Below are 20,712 nucleotides of genomic sequence, written 5' to 3' on the forward strand. Positions count from 1 at the left end.
AATCCAGTTTAGTGGGTTAGGTAAAAAACAAACAGCAGATTTTGTATATAAGATGATATATAATACTTCAATAAAAAGTTATAAGTTATACTCGTCCTACACATGTAGACATAGTCATAGACATACACACGCGCGTACACACACATTCAAGATTGGAAGGCTTTATAACAAGTACTGAGGAACAGAAGACCCCAAACAAAGTGTGCCCTCTCCTCTCCTGTATGGAGAAGGGCAAAGCTATGATTTTAACCATGGGACACTCTTACCAGGTTCTACAAAACAAACCTTGCACAACCTCCTCTTCCTTTAAGTCTCCCCCAAGCATTCACCTATCCACGGTTTGCCATGTGTAGAAGCCTACATTTCTTCTCCTTGGTCCTGTCAGTTCTCTTCAGATGTATTGTCTTGTGAAGACTCCTTTGGGTTCCTCAGCACTGAGTTTCCCCTGTCTGTATGCAGGCTGTCTAGATCAATAAACTCTCACTATTCTCTTGTTTTTCTCTTGTTAATCTGTCTTTTGTCAGTTTAATTTTCAGAACCCATGCCACAAAACCAAGGAGGATGTAAGAACATTTTTTTCGCCCTCCTACACATTGTTATCGTAACTTAAAGTTTCTAGAAGGTCTTAACCATATTCTCCAGTAGTCATGCTGAGGCTAAGACTGTGCTCCGAAGGCCAGTCTTCCTGACTCTTGGTACTGACTGAGACTAAATAGTAGGATTGGAACTGAGGAAATTTTAAAAGGTGTATCAGGGGGAAAAAATCAGCTACACTGGTCTTGGGTTTTCATGTTGTATGATTGTAGAGTTGTCTCACCGAGTTGAAGAATGAGTTTCTTGTGGACAATAGGGTGATGTGAAGTGAAAGTTTATTAAGTGAAGGTGAGAGCAGAGAAGGAAAGCTCTTTAGAGTGACAGAGGTCCTGAGTGGGTTCCCACTATGGTTAGTCTTTTCTAGAAAACTGATCAAGGAATTTAAATCTTGACAAGTCACTGGTAGCACCGTTGTTTACTTTGAGTGAAAGTTTGGTAACTTTCAGTGGTCTGTTTGTAACTATGATGAAAATACCTGTCTATGACATTTGTGACAAACTGGTTTCGGACCCCTAAGCATTTCCATATCTGGGTTTTCTGTGAGCCTGGTCACAGAGCCACCTATGTGGGTCTAGTCAGGGGAAAGCGGACCTCCTATCTCTCCCTGCCTATACCTTAACCCTTTTCTTAGTCATTCATTTTTGTGGCTCATTGTTCTGGAATTATTTGAGTTTTGAACTATGCTTGGCCTTTGAGGACATAACTCATAAATAAAAGGCTACAGCCCTGGGTGTATTGGGGAGATTATTTGACTCATGCATGGCCTCCTGGAATCTGTTTTGCTCACCATTTTTTATGACCAGCTTCAGCACAGGACCTTGTAGGGAAGGAGGAAAAAAAAAATGCTTTCCTTAACCCTCTTAGGTGCCATGCCTGGGACTTGAGAATTAAATGGACAGAAGACAGGTTAACAAGATAAAGGTTTATTCTGCATGCATAACAAAGGATTTTTCTGGCTTACTAAGTGGTTAGTTACTGACTTACATACTTTAGTAGGGGAAAGTGAAGGGGAGAAAGGAAGGCTTCTTATGGGAAAAACAAGCAGGTTTTGTTTGGTTTTGTTTTTGTTTTTGGAAGGACAAATAGATTTTCAGGAGAAGCGACAGGAGATGGGAAAATTTGTGATAATGTTTATCTATACCTTATCTATACATAAGAGTGGTCTTTCAATCTTATTCTGGGTCACAAGCTCCCTGTGGAGAAGGGGTCTGGAATAGGCTTTATTAGTGTTCCCCCTTCTGCGGGTAGATCCATCCTGAAGAAGAATTTATGGCAGCTTTATTTCCCAGTAGTGACTGCTTTCAGTCAGCAAAGGGAAGCTCTGAGAAGGCTTTTCAAAAAAGTTGGTTAAATGTCAAATATTTTCAGCTTAAAGTAATCTTCATGCCAAAGGTGCATGTTTTGGAACGTATTCTGATCCTGTTCAGCCGGGGAGAACATCCCCTCCCCACCGGGACTGATTTGTGTCGGTGTCTTCCGCGGAGTACATGACCCACATGCTGGTGGCTATTCTGTTAGAGGCCCTTGACCCTGAGTCCCCTGACAAGATGAAAACGCATGGAGGGAGACAAGCCAGACGCTCAGAGAGAACCGCAGAGAGCAAACCGTTCAGGACCGGGCTACGCAGCGGATTCCAGGTGGTGGCCTTTTCCAGAAGTTTCCACAGTGGTTGGAGAAGCCAAGTTCCTTTGTTCACGCAGAGTGCGGGGTGGCCACATTCCAGAAGGCTCCCCCCTCAGGGCTTCTTTCCTTTCAGCCAAAAACCTGTTTTTGCAGCGGTGCGGGTGCCAGGCCCAGAGAAGGAACCGGCTCCGCCAGCCCCGGGCCTGCACTGACGCCAGAGAGCGGCAAGGTTGTCCAGACCCGCGTCCTGGGGCGGGAAGGACCCCCAGCCTGGGCAAGAGTGACCACCGGCCAGGCCCACGGGGCGCAGGCAGGGCTGCGGGACCAGGACCGAGAGCGGCCCGGGGGAGGAGCCGGGGCGGAGGCCCAGGGCCCGCGGCCGTGACCCCGAGGCGGCCGTGGCGTGTCCAGCCCCACCGCACTGCCCAGGCTGCTGTTTGGGGCTGGCTAATGATTAGCAGGAAAAATGTCAACTCTGGGGCACGCTCACCTTCCGGGAGCGAGAGGCGGGTGGCAGGCAGAGGCCACCTCTGTGTTTATAGCCTGGCCTGTGACGTGGGAGAGCCATTTCGCCGGGAACGTGGGTCGTTAGCAGGTGACGTGGGTCGGGATTCTCCGGGGGCCGCACAGGGGCGTTCCTGCGTCCGCGCGGAATGAGGCCGAACCGTGGCCAGAAGCCCCGGGGATCCGAGAACCTCCTCTGAAGCCCCGAAGAGGAAGGAGGCCTTCCTGCCCGAGGTAAGGCAGCTCCAGCCAGCGGCCGGGCGTCTGTCTGTCCAGCGGGCTGGTCCCCAGGCACCTGTCTCGGCTGAGGGGCGGGTCGCCCGGCCGCAGGCCTCTAGCTGCTGTCCCGGGAAAAGCGTCCCGCCAGCAAACACACACTCGTTGTGTGTGCCCAAGGGACGCAGAGTTAAACATTAAAAGGGGGCTGCCCCGGGCGTTTCGGAATTCAGGAGACTTGCTCCTGGAGCGGGAGCCCCTGTCACAGCGCGCTGCGCTCCGCGCGCAGGGAAAGCCGAGGCGCCGCAGTCTGGGAGCTCAGGCTTCCCGCGCTGGAAAATGCCGGCGGCTCCGCTGTCCAGCGCACGCACCTGCAAACGCCGTTTGTGGGAAGGGAAGGGGAGCCGCTCTGAAGTCCCCGCGGGCCGCCGGACACCGGGCTGAGCTGGTGCCGAGTCACAGGAAGCCCCGACGGCTGCAGGCCGCCCCTTGCACGGATTTTGCGACGGCTGACTCTCAGTCACCCTGAGGGGCCCTTGTCCATCCTGTCGGGTCTCGGCTTCAGGCCGCTGCCTGGAACAGAATGTCGGCAGGCGCCTTCGGATTTTACCATCTCAAGCTACTTCCCAGGCCCCAGAAAGAAGGGCTTGTGTGTGGGGCGTCGAGTGAGATGGTAAAATCCAGCACTGCCCTCCCTGAGACCACGCCTTCTGTTTTTGCCTTGTCTGGGCAGTAGGGGGCTGGTCGGTGGTTCAGCCCTGCCTGTGCCATACCGTTTAATAAGGTGTGAGATTTTTTTTTTTAAAGATTTTATTTATTTATTTGACAGAGAGAGAGAGAGCGATCACAAGTAGGCAGAGGCAGGGATGGGGGGGAGCAGGCTCCCTGCTGAGCAGAGAGCCCCATTGGGGGCTCCATCCCAGGACCCTGGGATCATGACCTGAGCCGAAGGCAGAGGCGTTAACCCACGGAGCCCCCCAAGCGCCCCAGGTGTGAGATCTTAAGGAGGCTTTGCATCTTCTCACCCGATCCGAAGAGGTCACTGCCTCTGTGCTCCTCTAGGATTCGGATGGATTCCTGCCTCACGTTGAGGTCTTTTATCCATTTTGAGTTTATCTTTGTACGGTATAAGAGAATGGTCGAGTTTCATTCTTCTACATACAGCTGTCCAGTTTTCCCAGCACCATTTATTGAAGAGACTGTCTTTTTTCCACTGTATATTTTTTCCTGTTTTGTTGGAGATTATTTGACCATAGAGTTGAGGGTCCATATCTGGGCTCTCCACTCTGTTCCACTGGTCTATGTGTCTGTTTTTATGCCAGTACCATGCTGTCTTGGTGATCACAGCTTTGTAGTAAAGCTTGAAATCAGGTAAGGTGATGCCCCCAGTTTTATTTTTGTTTTTCAACATTTCCTTAGCAATTCGGGGTCTCTTCCGATTCCATACAAATTTTTGGATTATTTGCTCCAGCTCTTTGAAGAATACTGGTGGAATTTTGATCAGAATGGCATTAAAAGTATAGATCGCTCTAGGCAGTATAGACATTTTAACAATGTTTATTCTTCCTATCCAAGAGCATGGAATGGTCTTCCATCTTTTTGTGTCTTCTTCAATTTCTTTCATGAGTGTTCTGTAGTTCCTCGAGCACAGATCCTTTACCTCTTTGGTTAGGTTTATTCCCAGGTATCTTATGGTTCTTGGTGGAAGGGGGCTCTTCCAATCTTCCATCACAAAAGGAATGAGATCAACTCAGGGATCTGTCCCGCTTCTCCCTAGAGATATTAACTTGCAAATTACTTGCCGTAGGTTCTAATTTAATTAAAGCGAAATGTCTGAGTTCAGTTAAAACTTGAAATCGGCTTCCTGACGGCACGCACCCTCACAGGGAGCCGGGCGCGCATCAGCGTCTGCGGGAATCCCGCTTGAGGTCCTGCAGCTCTCCGGAGCTCCTGACCCGCCCGCCCTGGGGGTTCCGCTGGGCTCTGTGGAAACCAAGTGCCGGTGCGACGGAGAGGCCAGGGCCCGAGAGGACGGCGACAGAACGGAGCCGGCGGCAAACGCAGCCCTCTGGCCGCAGGTCGGCGCCCCATTCAGCTGGGTTATCAGCATCCGCGGTGGACCTTACGCCACCACCGCAGTCTCAATAGCGCTGGCTGCGCCCCTGGCATTTATTGCTTTCGGTGAAATGTGTAAGCTTCTATGACGTGATGGTTCAGCTTCGCCTCCAGCTGCTGCTGGGGTGCAGCTCTCTGGGCTACACCCGCAGTGGACTGGTGCGGTGCCTGGCCTGCTGCCTTGTGCTCATCGAACTTTGACAGTAAATGATTTATTTGGCGCTTCATGATTCGGGATCTGGAACCGGTCCGGGAAGGCTGTGATTTCACTTCGGGTGTTTGTGCACTTGCTGCTGAGACGTATTTGTGCGGGTCCCTAAGCCTGTTTTAGATTACCGCCGGGGCGGGGTCCACCGCCACTGGGGCCATGGCACACATTCTTTGAATTTTACCTTAAGCCCACGAGTGGTTATGGTTGAGCACATATGCTCAGTTTTGCTTTCCCAACACATCGGAGAAACAAAGGGGGTAGAAAGCCTATGTTCCTCCTCGTGAGTTGTGAATGCCCAGGATCTCGCTAGGAGGGAAAGTGGGTTACAGGGCTGAGTATCTTTGCCATGCTTCAAACCACCGCTCAGGTGTCTTTGCGACCTGCATGCTGTGTGCTCTGCAGACTGAGGCGTGGCGGGTTTTAGTCTGTGCCCTGTCTCCCTGCTTGTATTTCTGCTTGTGTGTTGCTGTGAGGTCTGTCTCTTTTGGTCTGTACCAGAAGAAAGGGGACTGAAGCCCTGGAGAGGTGTCAGCTCGCGACAAAATCTCACGGTTGGGGAGGTGTTTCTCCCGGAACCCAGCACCCCACATTTTGGAGGGTTTGGTTGGGCTCCCCCGGGTTCTCCCCCACTGGCTGATGGGGCCCTGAAATCTCTGTCCATGCCAAAGCCACAGAAAACCATTCCCCGGTTAGGGAGCTGTGTGCCACATGGTGGTGTTGAAGAATGTTTGAAAGAACAAGACCGTTTTCTGCGGCTAAGGGTCTGTGGTGTTTGCGGACAGTTCCCGGCCTGTTCAGTGCGTGATGTCCTTTAAATGCTCCAGTGGGACCTCCTGGAGTGTGTGACTTCATCACATAGGCTGGTCGCAGGGGAGAAGGGGAAATCACAGGTAGCATGTGGGGTGTAGGGTGAGCAGAGGGTTATCCAAGAACAAGAGATTCCAAGGAAGGGCCAAGAGGTGGACATGCCAGGGTCTCCCTGTGCTGTCAAGGGGCCAGTAAGGCCTCACTCAGTCTACCCTGGCCTCCTCTAGCTCTGACCTCTCCCCTCTCCCTCGCTCCTCGCTCTGCCCCAGCCCTGCAGCCCTCTCAAACATGCCAGGCACCTTCCCACCCCAGGGCTTTTGTACCTGCTGCTCTGCTGCCTGAAAAGCTCCTCCGAAGATGCCCCCGGGGCTGTCAACCTCGCCTCCTTCACTGTTCACAGGGCAGCTTCTCGGGAGCCTTTCTCCAACTTCCTTAATTGTGGTCAGAGCCAGCCCACCCCATGCACACTTGTACACACTCTCCTATTCTCTTTTTCTTCATAGCTTTGGCACCTTCTAATAAGCTTATGTTCTATTTTTTTCTTCCTATTTTGTTGCCTCTTTTTGATAATGTGAACTTCTCATAGGCAGGATTTCTTTTTCCCAGTGATTAAAACACCATGATTGAAATGAAGAGCAGTAAGCCCGCACCCCTGCATCTTGGTGAGGGCTTCCGCGGGAATGGTATACCATCTGCATTCCGTAATTTATACATGGGCTTGGGAGTAAGATCAATTAATACAGTGATTCTCAAACTTGAGCACATGCCAGAACTGGCTCCTTGTTGCATTGCTTAGACAGATCTCTGGGCTTGCCCCTGGAGCTTCTGATCCAGCAGGTGGAAGGGGGTGGCTGGTGCCGTGACCATGCCGAGAAGCTCTAACCCATCCATGGACCCATGAGCTAGGAGGGGCTCTGTGTGCTCGGAATGGCAGATGTTCATCCGTGGCAGACTGTGACCTGCCTGCTTTGTTTCTCCAGGGGTGAAGAAAACGTGTGGGGATGGAGAGCAGCTGGAAAGGCATCCCGGCCACACTGGTTGTCCTGGCCGGGCTGGCAGGTAGGGCTCTTGGGAGGTTGGTGGAACTTTCATGGGCATCCGCTGAAGTGGGCAGAAGGGAACCCAGAGGAGGCAGCCTGGACAGGTGACTGCCAGAAGCTTCTGCCTTGGGCCCTTCCCACAGTGGGGTCTCTCCGGTTGGGCCCATTTCCCAGCTCTGCTGACTGAGCTGTGGGAGAAGTCCTTCATGGGCATCTGGCCCAATAGTCCTGTTCATTGGGTTGTGGCTGGTGTGGGTCTTTGCCTTCTGTACCTTCCCATGCTTATGCTCTTACTGAAATGTCCCAACCTCTTCCTGGTTTTCTCTTCTTCCATGTATACTTGGCCTTCAAGGAAGGCCCAATTCCTCCTGCCTGAAGCCCTCCTGACCTGGCAGTGTTCAGGGTGATAATCCCAGCTCCTGTTTATTGACGGGGCGGCGGGGGGAGGGGCATGTGGATGCCTGTGAGGCCTGACATTTCTCCCATCGGCTTCTCCTCATCCTGGATCTCCCTCAGGGTGTGAGCTGGCATGGACTCCAGGGTATCCCTGGCCCGGGCCTCCTGATCTGACTTCACTTTGCAGGAGAAGGAGCGAGCAGACTAAGGGGTCCTTAGGGCGCGTGGAGTTGGCTCCCCCAGCTTTCTCTCATTATGTCTTGTCTAGATTTCTTTTCTTCGGGTGTGTTTGTCTTGTCTTCTCAACTAGGTGCTTTTTTTTTTTTTTAAGATTTATTTTTTTATTTGACAGGCAGAGATCACAAGTAAGCAGAGAGGCAGGCAGAAAGAGAGAGGAGGAAGCAGGCTCCCCACTGAGCTGAGAGCCTGACGCGGGGCTCCATCCCAGGACCCTGGGATCATGACCTGAGCCGAAGGCAGAGGCTTAACCCACTGAGCCACCCAGGCACCCCTCAACTAGGTTTTAAACTGCAAAGCTATCTGCGCTGTATTCCTTATGTGGTGACTTGAAGGCATTGTACTTAAGCATAATAAACATAGAGAAAAGCACACAAGTCATAGAGGTGCCGTTTGATGACTTTTCACAAACTGAATACCTTCGTGTATCAACAGTGACATCAAGCACCTCCCACGAATGCCCCCTTTCAGACACTCGATATCCCCTCCCCCAATATTCAATATTTATTGAAAAAACGGAAAAGACATAAAACAGTATAGGGACTATTGGGGTGTGTTATGGGCAGTAGGGACTGTTTTGTGAGTTTTGGTTTGGGTGTGTGGAGACATTAAACCCAGGGGACCAGGCTGTGGTGTTACAAGTTTTTGGGCACCAAGATGTTTGGAAACTCCTGGCTTACAGTGCACAGTGAGAGATGTTTAGTAGCTGCTGGATAAACATTTGTTTGTAGAGTGGAGAGTGAACACTGTCCCCACTCGTGTGGAGCTTAGAACTTATCTTGGGGCTAGTAGACCACACACTCAGCACACATTTTAAGGACAAGGCTCTACCGTGGCTATTTCAGCCACAGCAGCAAAGATCTCTTCTAGCAGCTCAGCAGGAAACTGATATGCCAGGGGGTCTACCGTTTTTCTGAGGTATTTTTCCCCGACTCTCTATTTTGGACAAAGGGATGGCTCTGGTTGAGGCGTGGAGATGGTTGTTCCAGGAGGGAAGAGGGTATGGGCTAATTCCTATGCCCCCTGGGAGATGGGGTCCATCACAAAAGCCTGAGCCCCTTGGATGTTTCATCTTGGAAAGTCTTGGAGTAGAGACACTTTCATGTGTCTCTGTGCATCCAACGGGTTCCTGTCAGCTCTCTCCTCTCTACCTTCCCCAGTGTAATGGGTTATTTAGAACCCAACACCCTTACTTATTTACTCAGTGAGTATTCCCTGAGGGCCTGTTCGGTGCCATTTAATTGCAGGCACTGGGATGTGGCGATGAGCAAAACCAGGCATAGTCCCTGCTAACAAATATCTTACAGTCTAGCAGGGGAATCAGGCATTAGGTGAAAAATCAATATAAAATCACCATTGTGATAATTGCTTCTACAATTTGAAAGCCAGTTATAGGATAATTCAACCTAATAGTCTGGGAAGGCTTCCCTGGGGAGGAGACAACTAGACTGGGAGCTGAGGTGTAAGCAAGACTGGTATGCCAGGCTGATCACTGTCTGTGCAAAGGCCCTGGGGCCAGAAAGACTTGGTAAGTTTGATAAATTTAGGATAGTCTGGTGGCCGGAGTCTGGAGTTTGGGGCAGAAGGAGGTTAATGTGAGACTAAGTAAGGTCTTAAAATGTGGTAATGGTAAGGGTTATCTGCTCTTTATCTAAAGTGGATGTGCTTAAAATATTTAAACAAAGTCTGAGTATGGAGGTGGGAGGTGGAGGAGGGGTCTGTGATCACACTGGTTTGCTGAGAAGATCCCACTGGTTGGTTGTCATGTAGATAACAGTTCTGGGTGCTGGTGGCACCGCAGTGATTGCGGGGACTCTGCAGGTGTTTCAGAACCCCTCCCTCACTTCCCAGTTTCCTTCCCGGCTGTCCCAATCGCTGATGTGTTCCGACTCCCGTTTTCTTTCTCAGAGCTGTCATACCAAACCATTTCTCTGCTGCTAAATCCATTTCATTTCCCTTTGACCCTTCTGCTTTTAATTGTCTGCTTTTTGATTCCTTTCCAGTGCTGAGTAAGAGAAGGGGGAAGGTGAGGGGTCCTCAGGTACAGTGAGGAGCCTGCTGGAGGAGAGTGGAAGAATAGGGGGGTCTAGCCTCCTGCCAGGGAGACGGCCAGCTGCTCCCACAGGGAGCTATGAGACCGCTTTTGCAGAAGGTTGGTATCATCCATGTTTAGGATCAAGTGATGGAGGGCTGGTGGGAGGCACGGAAGCAGGCAGAGGAGCTACTGTTGGAGTGATTCCCATTTTGCAGATGGGAAGATGCAGTGACTCAAAGAGATGCACTTCAGTCGGGGCTGCAGCCCGTCATTCATAGAGATGCCTGGTGGAGTAGGATCCATGGCAGGGGAGGAAGCAAGGTGTTGGGATGCTAAGATGGAAATTAGAGTGTGCGTGTGAGTGAGGATCCTGGAAGTGGATCGACTCCTGAGTTGGGCGACCACCACAGTTGGCAGCCAGGGAAGTGTCTGGGAGGGGGACCCTGATCTTTGCCGTGGCTCTGCCCCAATTCGCCTGTTTGCTCTACAGAATGAAAGGGGGAGGAGAAGGAAAGGCATGTTTTGTGTTTGATGAAGGTCTTATTTACAGTTTTCTCCTATTTGTTCTGTACAGGGCAGGGTTACACACACCGTAGCTGATAGGACTCAGGGAGAGGAAGGAGGCTCCAGGATCTCACATTATCGGGATATAGCTTCTGAGTCACGAGGCAGGCCTAACGATGGGTTTACCCATGGTGGGAAGCCAAGACTGCGGGTGACGCTGTCAGGGGAATGGAGTGCTTAAGACGGGGTGCCTCCTGTTTAATTTAGAGGGCAGGCTCAAACTCAAGGTGTTCCCATTTGGTCTTCCTCTGCCTCACCTCCCACCTGTGAAGTAAGGTATGTGGCCTACGTGTTGTCTTGGTCACACGCAGCAGTCTGCTGGCTTGGAGTGAAATAAGCTGTCTACCCCTACCAGGCCATGAGGGAGTCATGGTTCTGAACGGGTCTGCGTATTCAGTGGGACTGCTTGGACCGAGCTCCTGGCGGGGAAGCCAGGGTCTCAGCCGTCTGAGTTCTGTCCACATCCAAACCTGGGTTCTGTCCACTTAGCTCTTGTGACCTGCATCAGGAACAGGAGAAGAGCACTGTTGTCACACTGTGGGGTGGAGAGAGTGTGTGTCTTTCCTCAGGGTGTAGATTTGGCTCTTTTTTTTCTTTTGTCCTTCTTAAGGTGCAGCTCAGGGCTTGTAGAAAGAGCTGAGTTGTCACAGAGGATGTGGCTTCCCTGGGGAATCAATTCTGATTTCCCTCCTCAAGCTTTTTTCTTTTTCTAAAATCCCAGATCAAAGGGATCCTTGGATCAGAGGCACTTGTCCAGGGATAAGGGAGGATACCCAGTAGTGGCTGTTCTTTTAGGATCTCACCATCTCTCATTTCCTATCACACCCAGAGACCCCCCTCCCTCCAAAAAGAAAAAAAAATGAATAGCCATCATGCTTACCCAAACACAGCAACCGTTTTAGTTAATTCTGATTTGCCCTCGGTTCTGCCTCTTTGGACTCCACAGGATCCCTTCCTTGACCTTGATCCTGGCTGCCTCTCCCGTGGGTCCTGTTTGCCTCTGGGACACTGTCTGTGCAGCAGACAGTGCATCCTGGGTGCTCAGGTGATGTGTTAACATGATAATGCCTGTCCAGGGTGTGGTGTCTCCCCAGGAAGCTGTAGAGCTGTAATGAGATTCTTTTAGAACCTGTAATACAAGTTGACCTTATGAAGCTGGAAGGGCGGGGGGCTGCAGTGATTTGGGGCCATCAGTGTATATAGCTGGCTGCCCCGTGGACCCACCAGAATCATAAAGCTCCGGAAAGTCAGAGGAATCCATTGTTGTCTTACTGATGAAGCAGGTAGGGCTGAGAAGAAACCACCGGGCATGGTCTTCCAGGGGTCCTTTTTGCTGTAAACCCTGAGTGAGATCAGAAGGGAAAGGAAGAAAGAGAGAAGGTCCGAGTTTGGGTCTCAGCTCACCGCTGTGGTCCAAGTCCTGGGCATTGCTGCTCTTTACTTCTTTGTTGTTAAACAATAGATGGTAAAAACATGAGCATTCAGAGATTTTGAAGACTATCATTTGCTGTGCAAGTTCTACTTTGAATTTTTATTGCAAACACGGGAAGGCCTTGAAAACTTTCACTGCTGGTTGGCTCCTCTAAGATGATTAGAACTTCGGTCCTACATGCCCAGAAGATATCCTGAGCTCTTCTGGTGTAGAGCAATCCATCTCAGGTGACTATGGCTGAGGTCACGTGAGCTGGAGAGCCCTTGGTGTACCCCATGTGGAATACCAGTCAGGAGCTGTCACTCCAGATTTCACTGGAGTCACGGTGCATCTGGTGAGCTAAGGGTTGAATGTGGTGTAAAGGGTGAAGGAAGAAATTTTACTTCAATCTGTGACATCCTTGGCTTGTTGCATGTCACATAGAAATGACATTTGCTGAGGGCTTGGGGGTCCTCTGAAGGACGTCAAGTGGATTATCATATTTGGCTTTTGAAACAAGTTGCCGTAGTATTAGTGACTGTGTTTGCAGCTGAGGGGAGTGGGGCATGGAGAAGTTGAGATCGCTTGTCCATTGAGTCAGGAGTCTCACCTGAGAGACCGTGGTCTTACGCTTGTGAGCACCTGACTGTCTGCTGGGGTTTAAAACCCAGTGCTCAGGGTGGTGAGACTTGGACGAGGCTGCCGGACGCATCGCGTGGTGGTTCGCAATAGGAAAGCCCATCCCCACATCCTTCTATCTACCCTATTCCCTCTCTTTGTATCTCCCCACTGAGGTCTCTTCTGGACCTTAAGAGGAGAAGTGTGACTCATGATAGTCCGGTTCTCTTGATACTTGGTGACTGACGGACCTATCACTCCATGGCAGCGTACTCAGGACGCAGCTGTTGTCTTTTTCCAACTGGATTCCTTCTCTCTTGACCTTGTTTATTCTCCAGCCCAGACACTGTCCCGAGCATCCCACTTGGGGGCTCTAAGAGGGCAGGGTACACACGGGGCTGTGATCACCGCATACAGTGTTCCCCATTCTCTTTGTGAAGAGAAGCCTTGGGATTTCCTCAGAGGTGGAAATCAAAGATCCTTCCCCTTTTACTGGGAAGATAACTCCCATTTCATAGTAAAGGTGAAAAAAACTTTTCTTGGCAGAGCTGGGCTCTGGGTATTCAAGGTAACATATCTCTGGAGGTTGAGGAAAACATCTTTTTTTGCTTCCAGTTTGGTGGGAGCGCTGAGAACTGTGAAGAGAGATTGGAAAGGAGGGGTGTGTGGCTTCCTGTCACATGGTGTCGGGGTCAGGAAGACATGGAGTCTGACCACTGGGTCTCCAGAGGTCACAGCTGGTAAATACAGAAGGGTTAAACCGTACGGTTGACTTACATAGATCTGCTCACTTACCTCCTTGAAAAACTGGCTGCCTTCCAGCTTCTGGATCCAGCTATCAAATCATAGAAGGCCCCAAGAATGCAACGGTGCTGGAGGGCTCGGAGGCTCGCTTCAACTGCACCGTCTCGCCGGGCTGGAGGCTCATCATGTGGGCTCTGAATGACATGGTGGTGCTGAGCGTCACGCCCACAGAGCCCATCATCACCAACAACCGCTTTACCTCCGCCAGCTATCAAGAGGGCAGCAACTCCATCTCTGAGATGATAATCCATGATGTGCAGCTCGGGGACACCGGGCGCATCAAATGCAGCCTCCAGAACAGCGACCGGGATGCCTCTGCCTTCCTTTCCGTCCAAGGTGGGTACACAGGGGCCCCTGAGCGGAGCAGGTGGCATCTGCTGGGTCAGACACCAGGGGAATGGAGGGACCCTTTGGAGTTCATGAACGTGTGATGATGGGTCTGCTGGCACCTGGACTTACACTTGGAATGATCCCAAACCAACGAATATCGATCTCACCCCCTCCCTCACTGATTCTCTTTCTACTTCCCTTCTTGCTGTTTCTCTCGTCTCTCGTCTCCTTTCCTGTTTCTCTCACTAAGATTCTTAAACACAGATCTTACCCCTTTCCATCTGAACTGTATCAGTGCTGATAGCTTTTGTGACATTTAGCCCGGATTCTCCCCAGGCCAGTTGTGGTCACTGCTCTTTGATTTAGGGAGGACTGCCAATCCTGCCTTTTCTCTAGTTTTTTATGCACTTGACTTTGTCTCTTTGCCTTACGTCCTGTATGCACTTTGAATCATGCTTTACCCTTTACCCCTTTCCAGCTGAACTCTGCCCATCTTCTCTTCTCTCCTGCCTCCAGAAGTTCTTATAGTCAAAGATGTGTGTTCACTAAGTATACCAAGTGTTTTAGAGAAGAGTGAATGAAACTTACTGTAATGGACGACTTATTTTTCATTCTTAGAGGGAATTGTGAGATGCCCAATTGTGAGATGCTCCAAAACACTCCATATAGTGAAAAAAAGGATGTTTTACAAGAATTCAGAACATCTTTGTCAAAGTTTGATCACTTTGCACTCTTTTTGTAATTCGGTGATATTTTTAGATGCACTGGAGCTGGTAGAGCTTCTGATTTCTGTGGCAGCATTTCTTACAGCAGACCACATCATATGTTTGAAAGTTTTCTTATGTCTATTTATTTGCTTATCTAGGAGAAGTTTCCAAACGTTGGATTTGTGTTAATGTTGCATCAAATCCAGTTTGATAACACTTGGTAGAGATGCATGCCTACCTATTTCTACTTTTTTTTTTCTTAGTGATTGTTGTCAATTGTTAGTCAAATTGTTGTCTCTTTATGTTTATGTGTCTTCAATTTTATGAGGTTTGATGACGTTTTCTGAATAGTGCTTTTCTGAGACTACCTAGATTATTGGCTTAGTTTGCACGACTAGATTCTTATTATAATAATTTGTGGTATAAGGGAATGAACACAGGAGAAAGGGAATCAAAGATTTGAGTTCTGATTTGGCTTTCATCAATTACCAGCTTGGTGACCCCTGAGGAGGCTCCACTTCTTCATCTCTAAGATGGGGATAAAGCTTCCCTGCCCACCTTGCTGGTTTACTGTGAGGATTTGATGAAACAGTGACAGAGGATGGTTTGAAGACTCCAAAGTCCTGTCTGGTTCAGCTCATTGCACATGTAGTTGGGAGCCAGAGTGGTCTTGTGGTTCATGATGCAGGCTGGGACCTGTATGCTAGATGAAGATTCCAGCTTCATCACTTACTAACTGTGTGACCTTGGCCATGTTATCTGATGCCTCATGCCCTAGTTTTCTCAGTATAGGGTAGTTGTGGGATCACATGAGTAGGTTCATGTAAAGCCTTTAAAATAGCTCCTGGGTTCTAGCAGTCTCCATATAGCTAACTGCTATTACTTATTGCCTGCCCAATAAGAGCACGCCCTTGTGTGAGGCATCTGAAGGGGGTCTCAGAGATGAGTAGGATAAGGCAGAGTCTTGCCCTTTAGGACCTTACATGAAGAGTAGATAAAGCAAAGGCATGAATAGCATTGGTGCATTGGAGAGACTGGCAAGGACCCTGAGTGGGAGACAAGCTTAGGTTTGAATCGGGAAGGGGGAAGAGAGAATAAGCCAAGATTTCATGGATGACTCCATAGTGAGGTGCCTTTTTGTGCTTGGGGGTCTGAGGATGATAGGTAAGATGGAAAAGGTAGAGAGGAAGAGAGCGCCCATCGGTCAAGAAAGCAGGGTCAAAGGCATGACTTCTTGATATGCTTATAGCCTATCAAGTTCATCAATCCATGTGGTTTTATAGCAGCTTTCTCAAAGCTATGCATCTATGAAGTTGTCTGAATATACCCACACAAGCATTTTTATTTGTTGGTAATTATTGTAGCTTTTGGCTTTAATACAAATGGAAAAACAAGCTTCTATGGAGATTAAATTCTTTACCAAGGTCATGCAGAAGAAACCTTACAGCAGGGACCAAACGTGGTCGCACTGCCCAGGTTGCAGTGTCCGGAATGGCACTTTGTTCCTAGAGGAACAAATGTTCTCCACACAGCAGGATCTCTTTCAAGGGAAAAGAATCTTCAAAAAAGAGGAGGCATCCATTTTATTTTTAAAACGAATTATCCAAAGATTTATTTTTTCCTCCTCGTGTATCAGCAATAAAAATAAAGACAGCTTGCATAACTCCATGTTGAGTCATCCAAAATCTATGTGAATGTTCTAGTCATCACCTTGGTATAAAGTGTTTGTCGTGCTGCTTGATAAGTTCTGTGAAAGCCAATGGGAAAAGTCGAATCACAAATATATATAGAAAAAGGAAATGCTTCAGACTGTTTCACTTGTCCAGTCTATCAACCATGCACCAAATTCTAGTTCTATTGTATTTTTTTCTTTTTGTTTTTTTAAACTTTTATTTATTTATTTGACACAGAGAGAGAGAGAGACAGTGAGAGAGAGAAGCAGGGAGAGGGGGAGAGGGAGAAGCAGACTTCCTGCTAAGCAGGGACCCCGATGTGGGGCTCGATCCCAGGACCCTGGGATTATGAACCAAGCAGAAGGCAGATGTCCAGCGACCGAGCCACCTAGGTGCCCAGACCTCTTGTGTTTTGAGGGACACTAGACTTCAGTTCAAGATCATCCGTTATTAATTGAGGCAATGCCATTCCTTCCGGTTTCTGTCATCTTAAACCTGTCCATCATATGAAACAATGAATGGAGGAAAAGGAATAAGGACAAAATCCAGTTTGAAGGACAAATCTATTCCCTCTCATTGTTGCATTTGTAGTAATCCTCGCATTAGCAAAGATGCTCTACTTATTCCAAGAGACTGCTGAGGAAAGTCATAATCGGAAATGTAACGTCTCAGAGTAAGAAGAGCTTTCAGAGCTGACCCAGTTCCATGTAGTTGGGGAACCCTTGGGCATCCCCTAGACCCTTTCAGGGTCTGTGAGGTCACAACTGCCCCATAATAATACTAAGATGTGAGTTGCCTTTCCTGTTGTCATTGTAGTAGGTGCACAGGGAGGCTCTCACTGTACATTCGGAAAGTCTGCATAACTCTGTGGACCCTCATTCCCTAAATTATCAAGGGATAATGATACAAAGGAATGCAAGAGTGAAAGATCAATAGTAGTGCCAGATAGAAGAGTGGATTTTAACATAAAAGGAAATGATAATTCCTTTATACAGGTTCAGTTTCCACAATGTGACTAGCCTGTAAGAAACCACTACTTGTGAAGTTTTGGTACAGTATCAAAGACTATCCCTGATTATCTGAAAAGCCTTCTCACTGTTCCACCTATATATCCACAGGGGGGTCAGATGTTTTTAATATATTTCAACTAAAGCAATATATTGCAAAAGAGTGAATGCAGAAGCTGATATGAGAATCCAGCCAGGGATTAAAGAGACTCGCATAAATATAAAACAATGATTTTTCAAATAATTTATTTTGGTTTAAAAATAGAGGTATATTTTCACAAATACATGTGGGTTATCATTGTTGTTATAAGATAGATATTTAAAAGTTTCGATTTCAAGTATGGTAAATATTGGTAGGAAGAATCCACATAAAGTCTTTGGAGTCTTCATGATTTTTAAGGTTTTAAAAGATACTGAAACCTAAACATTGGAAAACCTCTGATTTAGTCAAATTATTTCACTTGTCCAGTGAAAAACGGAGCCTGAAAATGTCAGTGACTTGCTGCAGGTGATGGCGATTGTGTGTGGTGTCCAGGAGTGAGTACAGAGTTTTGGATCCTCAGTCCAGTGTTCTTCCCGTTCTACTACACAACAGGAAGGCTGTTTTATTTGGGGTGTTCCAATATTTATGTGTTTCACTAAGGCTGTGTCTTTACCGGAGCCAGTCCTCAGGGGACCTGGTTAATAGCAGCACGCACAAGCACTCCGTCCAGACGGCTTGCCCACAGTGTTCACACTGGCATGGGCAGGTGGGACTTTAATAAAATCCTGAAAATACTTTATCAGAGTATTCTATTCTGATATGTGATTTAGGGGAACCGTTTTTGCCATTAGATTTGATTTTGATTCAATTTGTAATTGGAAATATACTTTAAGGAACTGTCATAAGAAGCTACGTTCAAAATGTGTGACCCAAAAAATAAATAAAATGAATCTGACTGACCAAAGGCCAGGAGAGACTTGCTTTTCCATAAGACTTTGAGATGTCATCTCCTTTCAATGGAGAAGAATGTAAAGGTTTTTCCCTTTTTGCTTTGGCTCCCAGGACAACTTGGCAACCCCACTTTGTTGTGGTTCTGTAGCCTCTTAGGGCAGGCACATTTGCCCTCTTTTCCATATAATTTATACTCCCCTGGATCCTGATTTTTATTTATACATTTTCTCTGGAATTATTTGTTTTCTGATGAGCAACCTCACCTTCTTTCATGAACTTGGTGGGTATCAATTATCAATAACACAGATAAAACCTGAGTGAAGTTTCTCGATACAGACACAGCCAGTTTGGACTTGGGAAGATAATGCTAGTGATATGTGATTTGAAGGAAAAAGTAAAGAAAACTTGGAACCAAGAGAGTCATGGTCACTCCTTCAGAACGCTTCTCTTTTCTTCTCTAGTTATGGGGGAGTTGCTCATTCCCAGAGGCAACCTTGTAGTCACTGAGGATAAACCCTGTAATGTGACTTGTCATGCATTGGGCTGGATCCCTCTCCCGGATATTTCCTGGGAGATCGGCGTTCCGGTGAGCCACTCAAGCTATTATTCTGGTCTGGAGCCCGACGACCTCCAAAGTGCAGTGAGCATCCTGACTTTCACGCCACAGGGCAACGGGACTCTGACATGCCTGGCTAACATGAAGGGCCTGAATGCCCACAAGTCTGTAACTGTGAATCTTACTGTGGTTGAGCCTTCTTGGGGTAAGTGAAGACATTTTGCTTTATATAAAAAAAATTATTGTTGCATGCTTATACTTTATATGTGGTGCTCTTAATCAACAATGCCTAGGACAATTGTAGAGTGACCTTGACTTTGGGTAGGGATGGTAATGCGGACAATCAGCGTCGGCTTCATGACCCTATGATTCCACTTGCTTTTAAATTTCATCTTCGGTGTGTCTTTCTTTTCTACTCACTGTGGAAACCATTAAGAACTTTGACGATTATTTATCACAAAACAGCATCAGTTCAGTGATAAATACTTGAAGTCAGTGTTTCTCTGTATTTTTAATCATTGTTTCATTTAATCTTATCCCCAGTATGAGACAAGTTCTTCTAATATTTGAGGGGGGTGTACAGATGCTATTGGATTCCTTCCAATCTTAGTAGATTATGGTTTCACTTTTTTTAAACTGGCAAATCCACAGTGTATTTGAATGTACCAAGTCTTATACTCCTTAAAACCCAACAAAGTGACATAAATGAGATGAAATCTGAGAGGGAGACAAACTATACGAGACTCTAAACTATGGTAAACAAACTGAGGGTTGCTGGAGAGGAGTTGGGTGGGGAAATGGGGTAACTGAGTGATGGGTATTAAGGAAGGCACTTCATGTGATGAGCATGGGGTGTTGTATGCAACTGATGGATCACTAGACTCTACCTCTGAAACTAACAATACACTGTATGTTAATTAATTGATTTTAAATAAAAATAATTTAAAGTTTAGATCTCCAGGAGAACCCACTGTAGGGTACTCGGCATACCAAAACCTTTAATTACGCAGCCTAAAGGGCTGCAGAGACTGCTTGAGCTCGGGGTCAGCCCAGGCCAATGAGAAAACATGGGACCCAGAGCTGGAGATTTACTTAAAGTCCTTCATTTTGCAAGAGGGTAGAAAGGGAGGCCCAGAGATGTGCTGTGCTCTATTCCAGGTCATGCATTGGGTTGGGGTGGAACAGCGGCCAGAAGCCAGGAAAGGGTTCCCTCTTGGTGCAAAGATTGTCCCACTACAAAAGCAACTTTATTAGAAGTTCAGAACAAAGCTATAGCCAGAGCAAGACTGATGATGATGAAGAAGAGGAGGAGGAGGAGGAGGAGGAGGAGGAGAAGGAGAAGAAGGAGAAACAGAAGAAGAGGAAAGAGAAGGAGGGGGAAGGAGGGGGAGAAGGAGGAGAGGAAGAGGGGGACGAGGAAGAAGATGAAACAGTGCTTCACAGCATTTGCCAAGTAAAGACTCTGTTTTAAGTGCTTCTCTGATGTTAACCAAATTGACCTGCACAACAGGACTATGAGTGGATCCTCATCTAGCTAGATGTTTGAATCAAGGGGTTGGTAGGGTTGGTTCTTTCAGAAGACTATAAGGGAACGATCTCTAGTCCTCTTTCTTAGCTTCTGGTATTTTCTGGCAGTCTTTGGTGTTTCTTGGCTTCTAGCAGCATCAGCCTAACCTCTGTTTTCATTTTCACATGGTTTTTCCTGTGTGCTTCTCTGGGTCCAAATTTCTCTTTTTTAAAAATAAAGACTCTAGTCATATTGGATTAGAGGACCCATCCCATCCAGTATAAACTGATCTTAGTTAAATTATGTCTGCAATACTCTATTTCCAAGTAAGCTCACATTCTGGGAGCACTGGGGGTTAGTAGTTAAACATGAATTTTAGGGAGACACAAGTCAACCCATGATAATGTCTCCATGAACCTCTAAAAATCCATTCAGAGTCTACCCTGTGGTCAATACCAGGGATTCTGTGCTTTGCACTGCAGGGATTGATCCTCAGTGCAGTAAGCACAAGCTTGCTCCCCTGTTGTTAGGACTTTGTCTCCTGTCTCTGACTCAGATGCTCCCAGAGACCAGGTAGACAACAGAAATGAAAGTGTGAATGAATACATGTGTCAGGTAGAAGACAGAGTGCATGGGCCCATTGGGACACAGCCATCAAACTCCATCCACATAGAGCAGCCGTACCAGTACCAGCTTTTGCTAGCAGGAAAAGGGATCCAGGACTGCCAGATCTTTGACATGGATCTGGTGAACATCAATGCTTTTTTTTTTTTTTGGTACTGAATGATTTAGTTTCTTTTTATTATGGCAAAAAAATATGTAA

General features: G+C 47.7%; 1 protein-coding gene across 9 annotated transcripts in view; it reads left to right on the plus strand.

Annotated features, from left to right (window-relative positions):
* The first annotated feature begins 1,530 nt into the window (after positions 1–1,530).
* The window catches only part of IGSF5 (immunoglobulin superfamily member 5), an 81,881-nt gene continuing 62,699 nt past the window's right edge, over positions 1,531–20,712 (plus strand). For 4 of the 9 annotated variants that reach the window (XM_059392373.1, XM_059392374.1, XM_059392372.1 and 1 more), the window contains exons 1-4: positions 1,535–2,955; positions 7,051–7,129; positions 13,194–13,511; positions 18,288–18,587. In XM_059392373.1, the coding sequence (XP_059248356.1) occupies positions 7,072–7,129; positions 13,194–13,511; positions 18,288–18,587 (676 nt within the window). In that variant the 5' untranslated portion in view covers positions 1,535–2,955; positions 7,051–7,071. Of the gene's footprint in view, positions 2,956–7,050; positions 7,130–13,193; positions 13,512–18,287; positions 18,588–20,712 lie in introns of all 9 variants that reach the window. The other 5 variants (XM_059392367.1, XM_059392366.1, XM_059392365.1 and 2 more) reach the window with 4 other exon arrangements.

Source organism: Mustela nigripes, chromosome 2 (genome assembly GCF_022355385.1).
Source record: "Mustela nigripes isolate SB6536 chromosome 2, MUSNIG.SB6536, whole genome shotgun sequence".
Classification (NCBI taxonomy): domain Eukaryota; kingdom Metazoa; phylum Chordata; class Mammalia; order Carnivora; family Mustelidae; genus Mustela; species Mustela nigripes.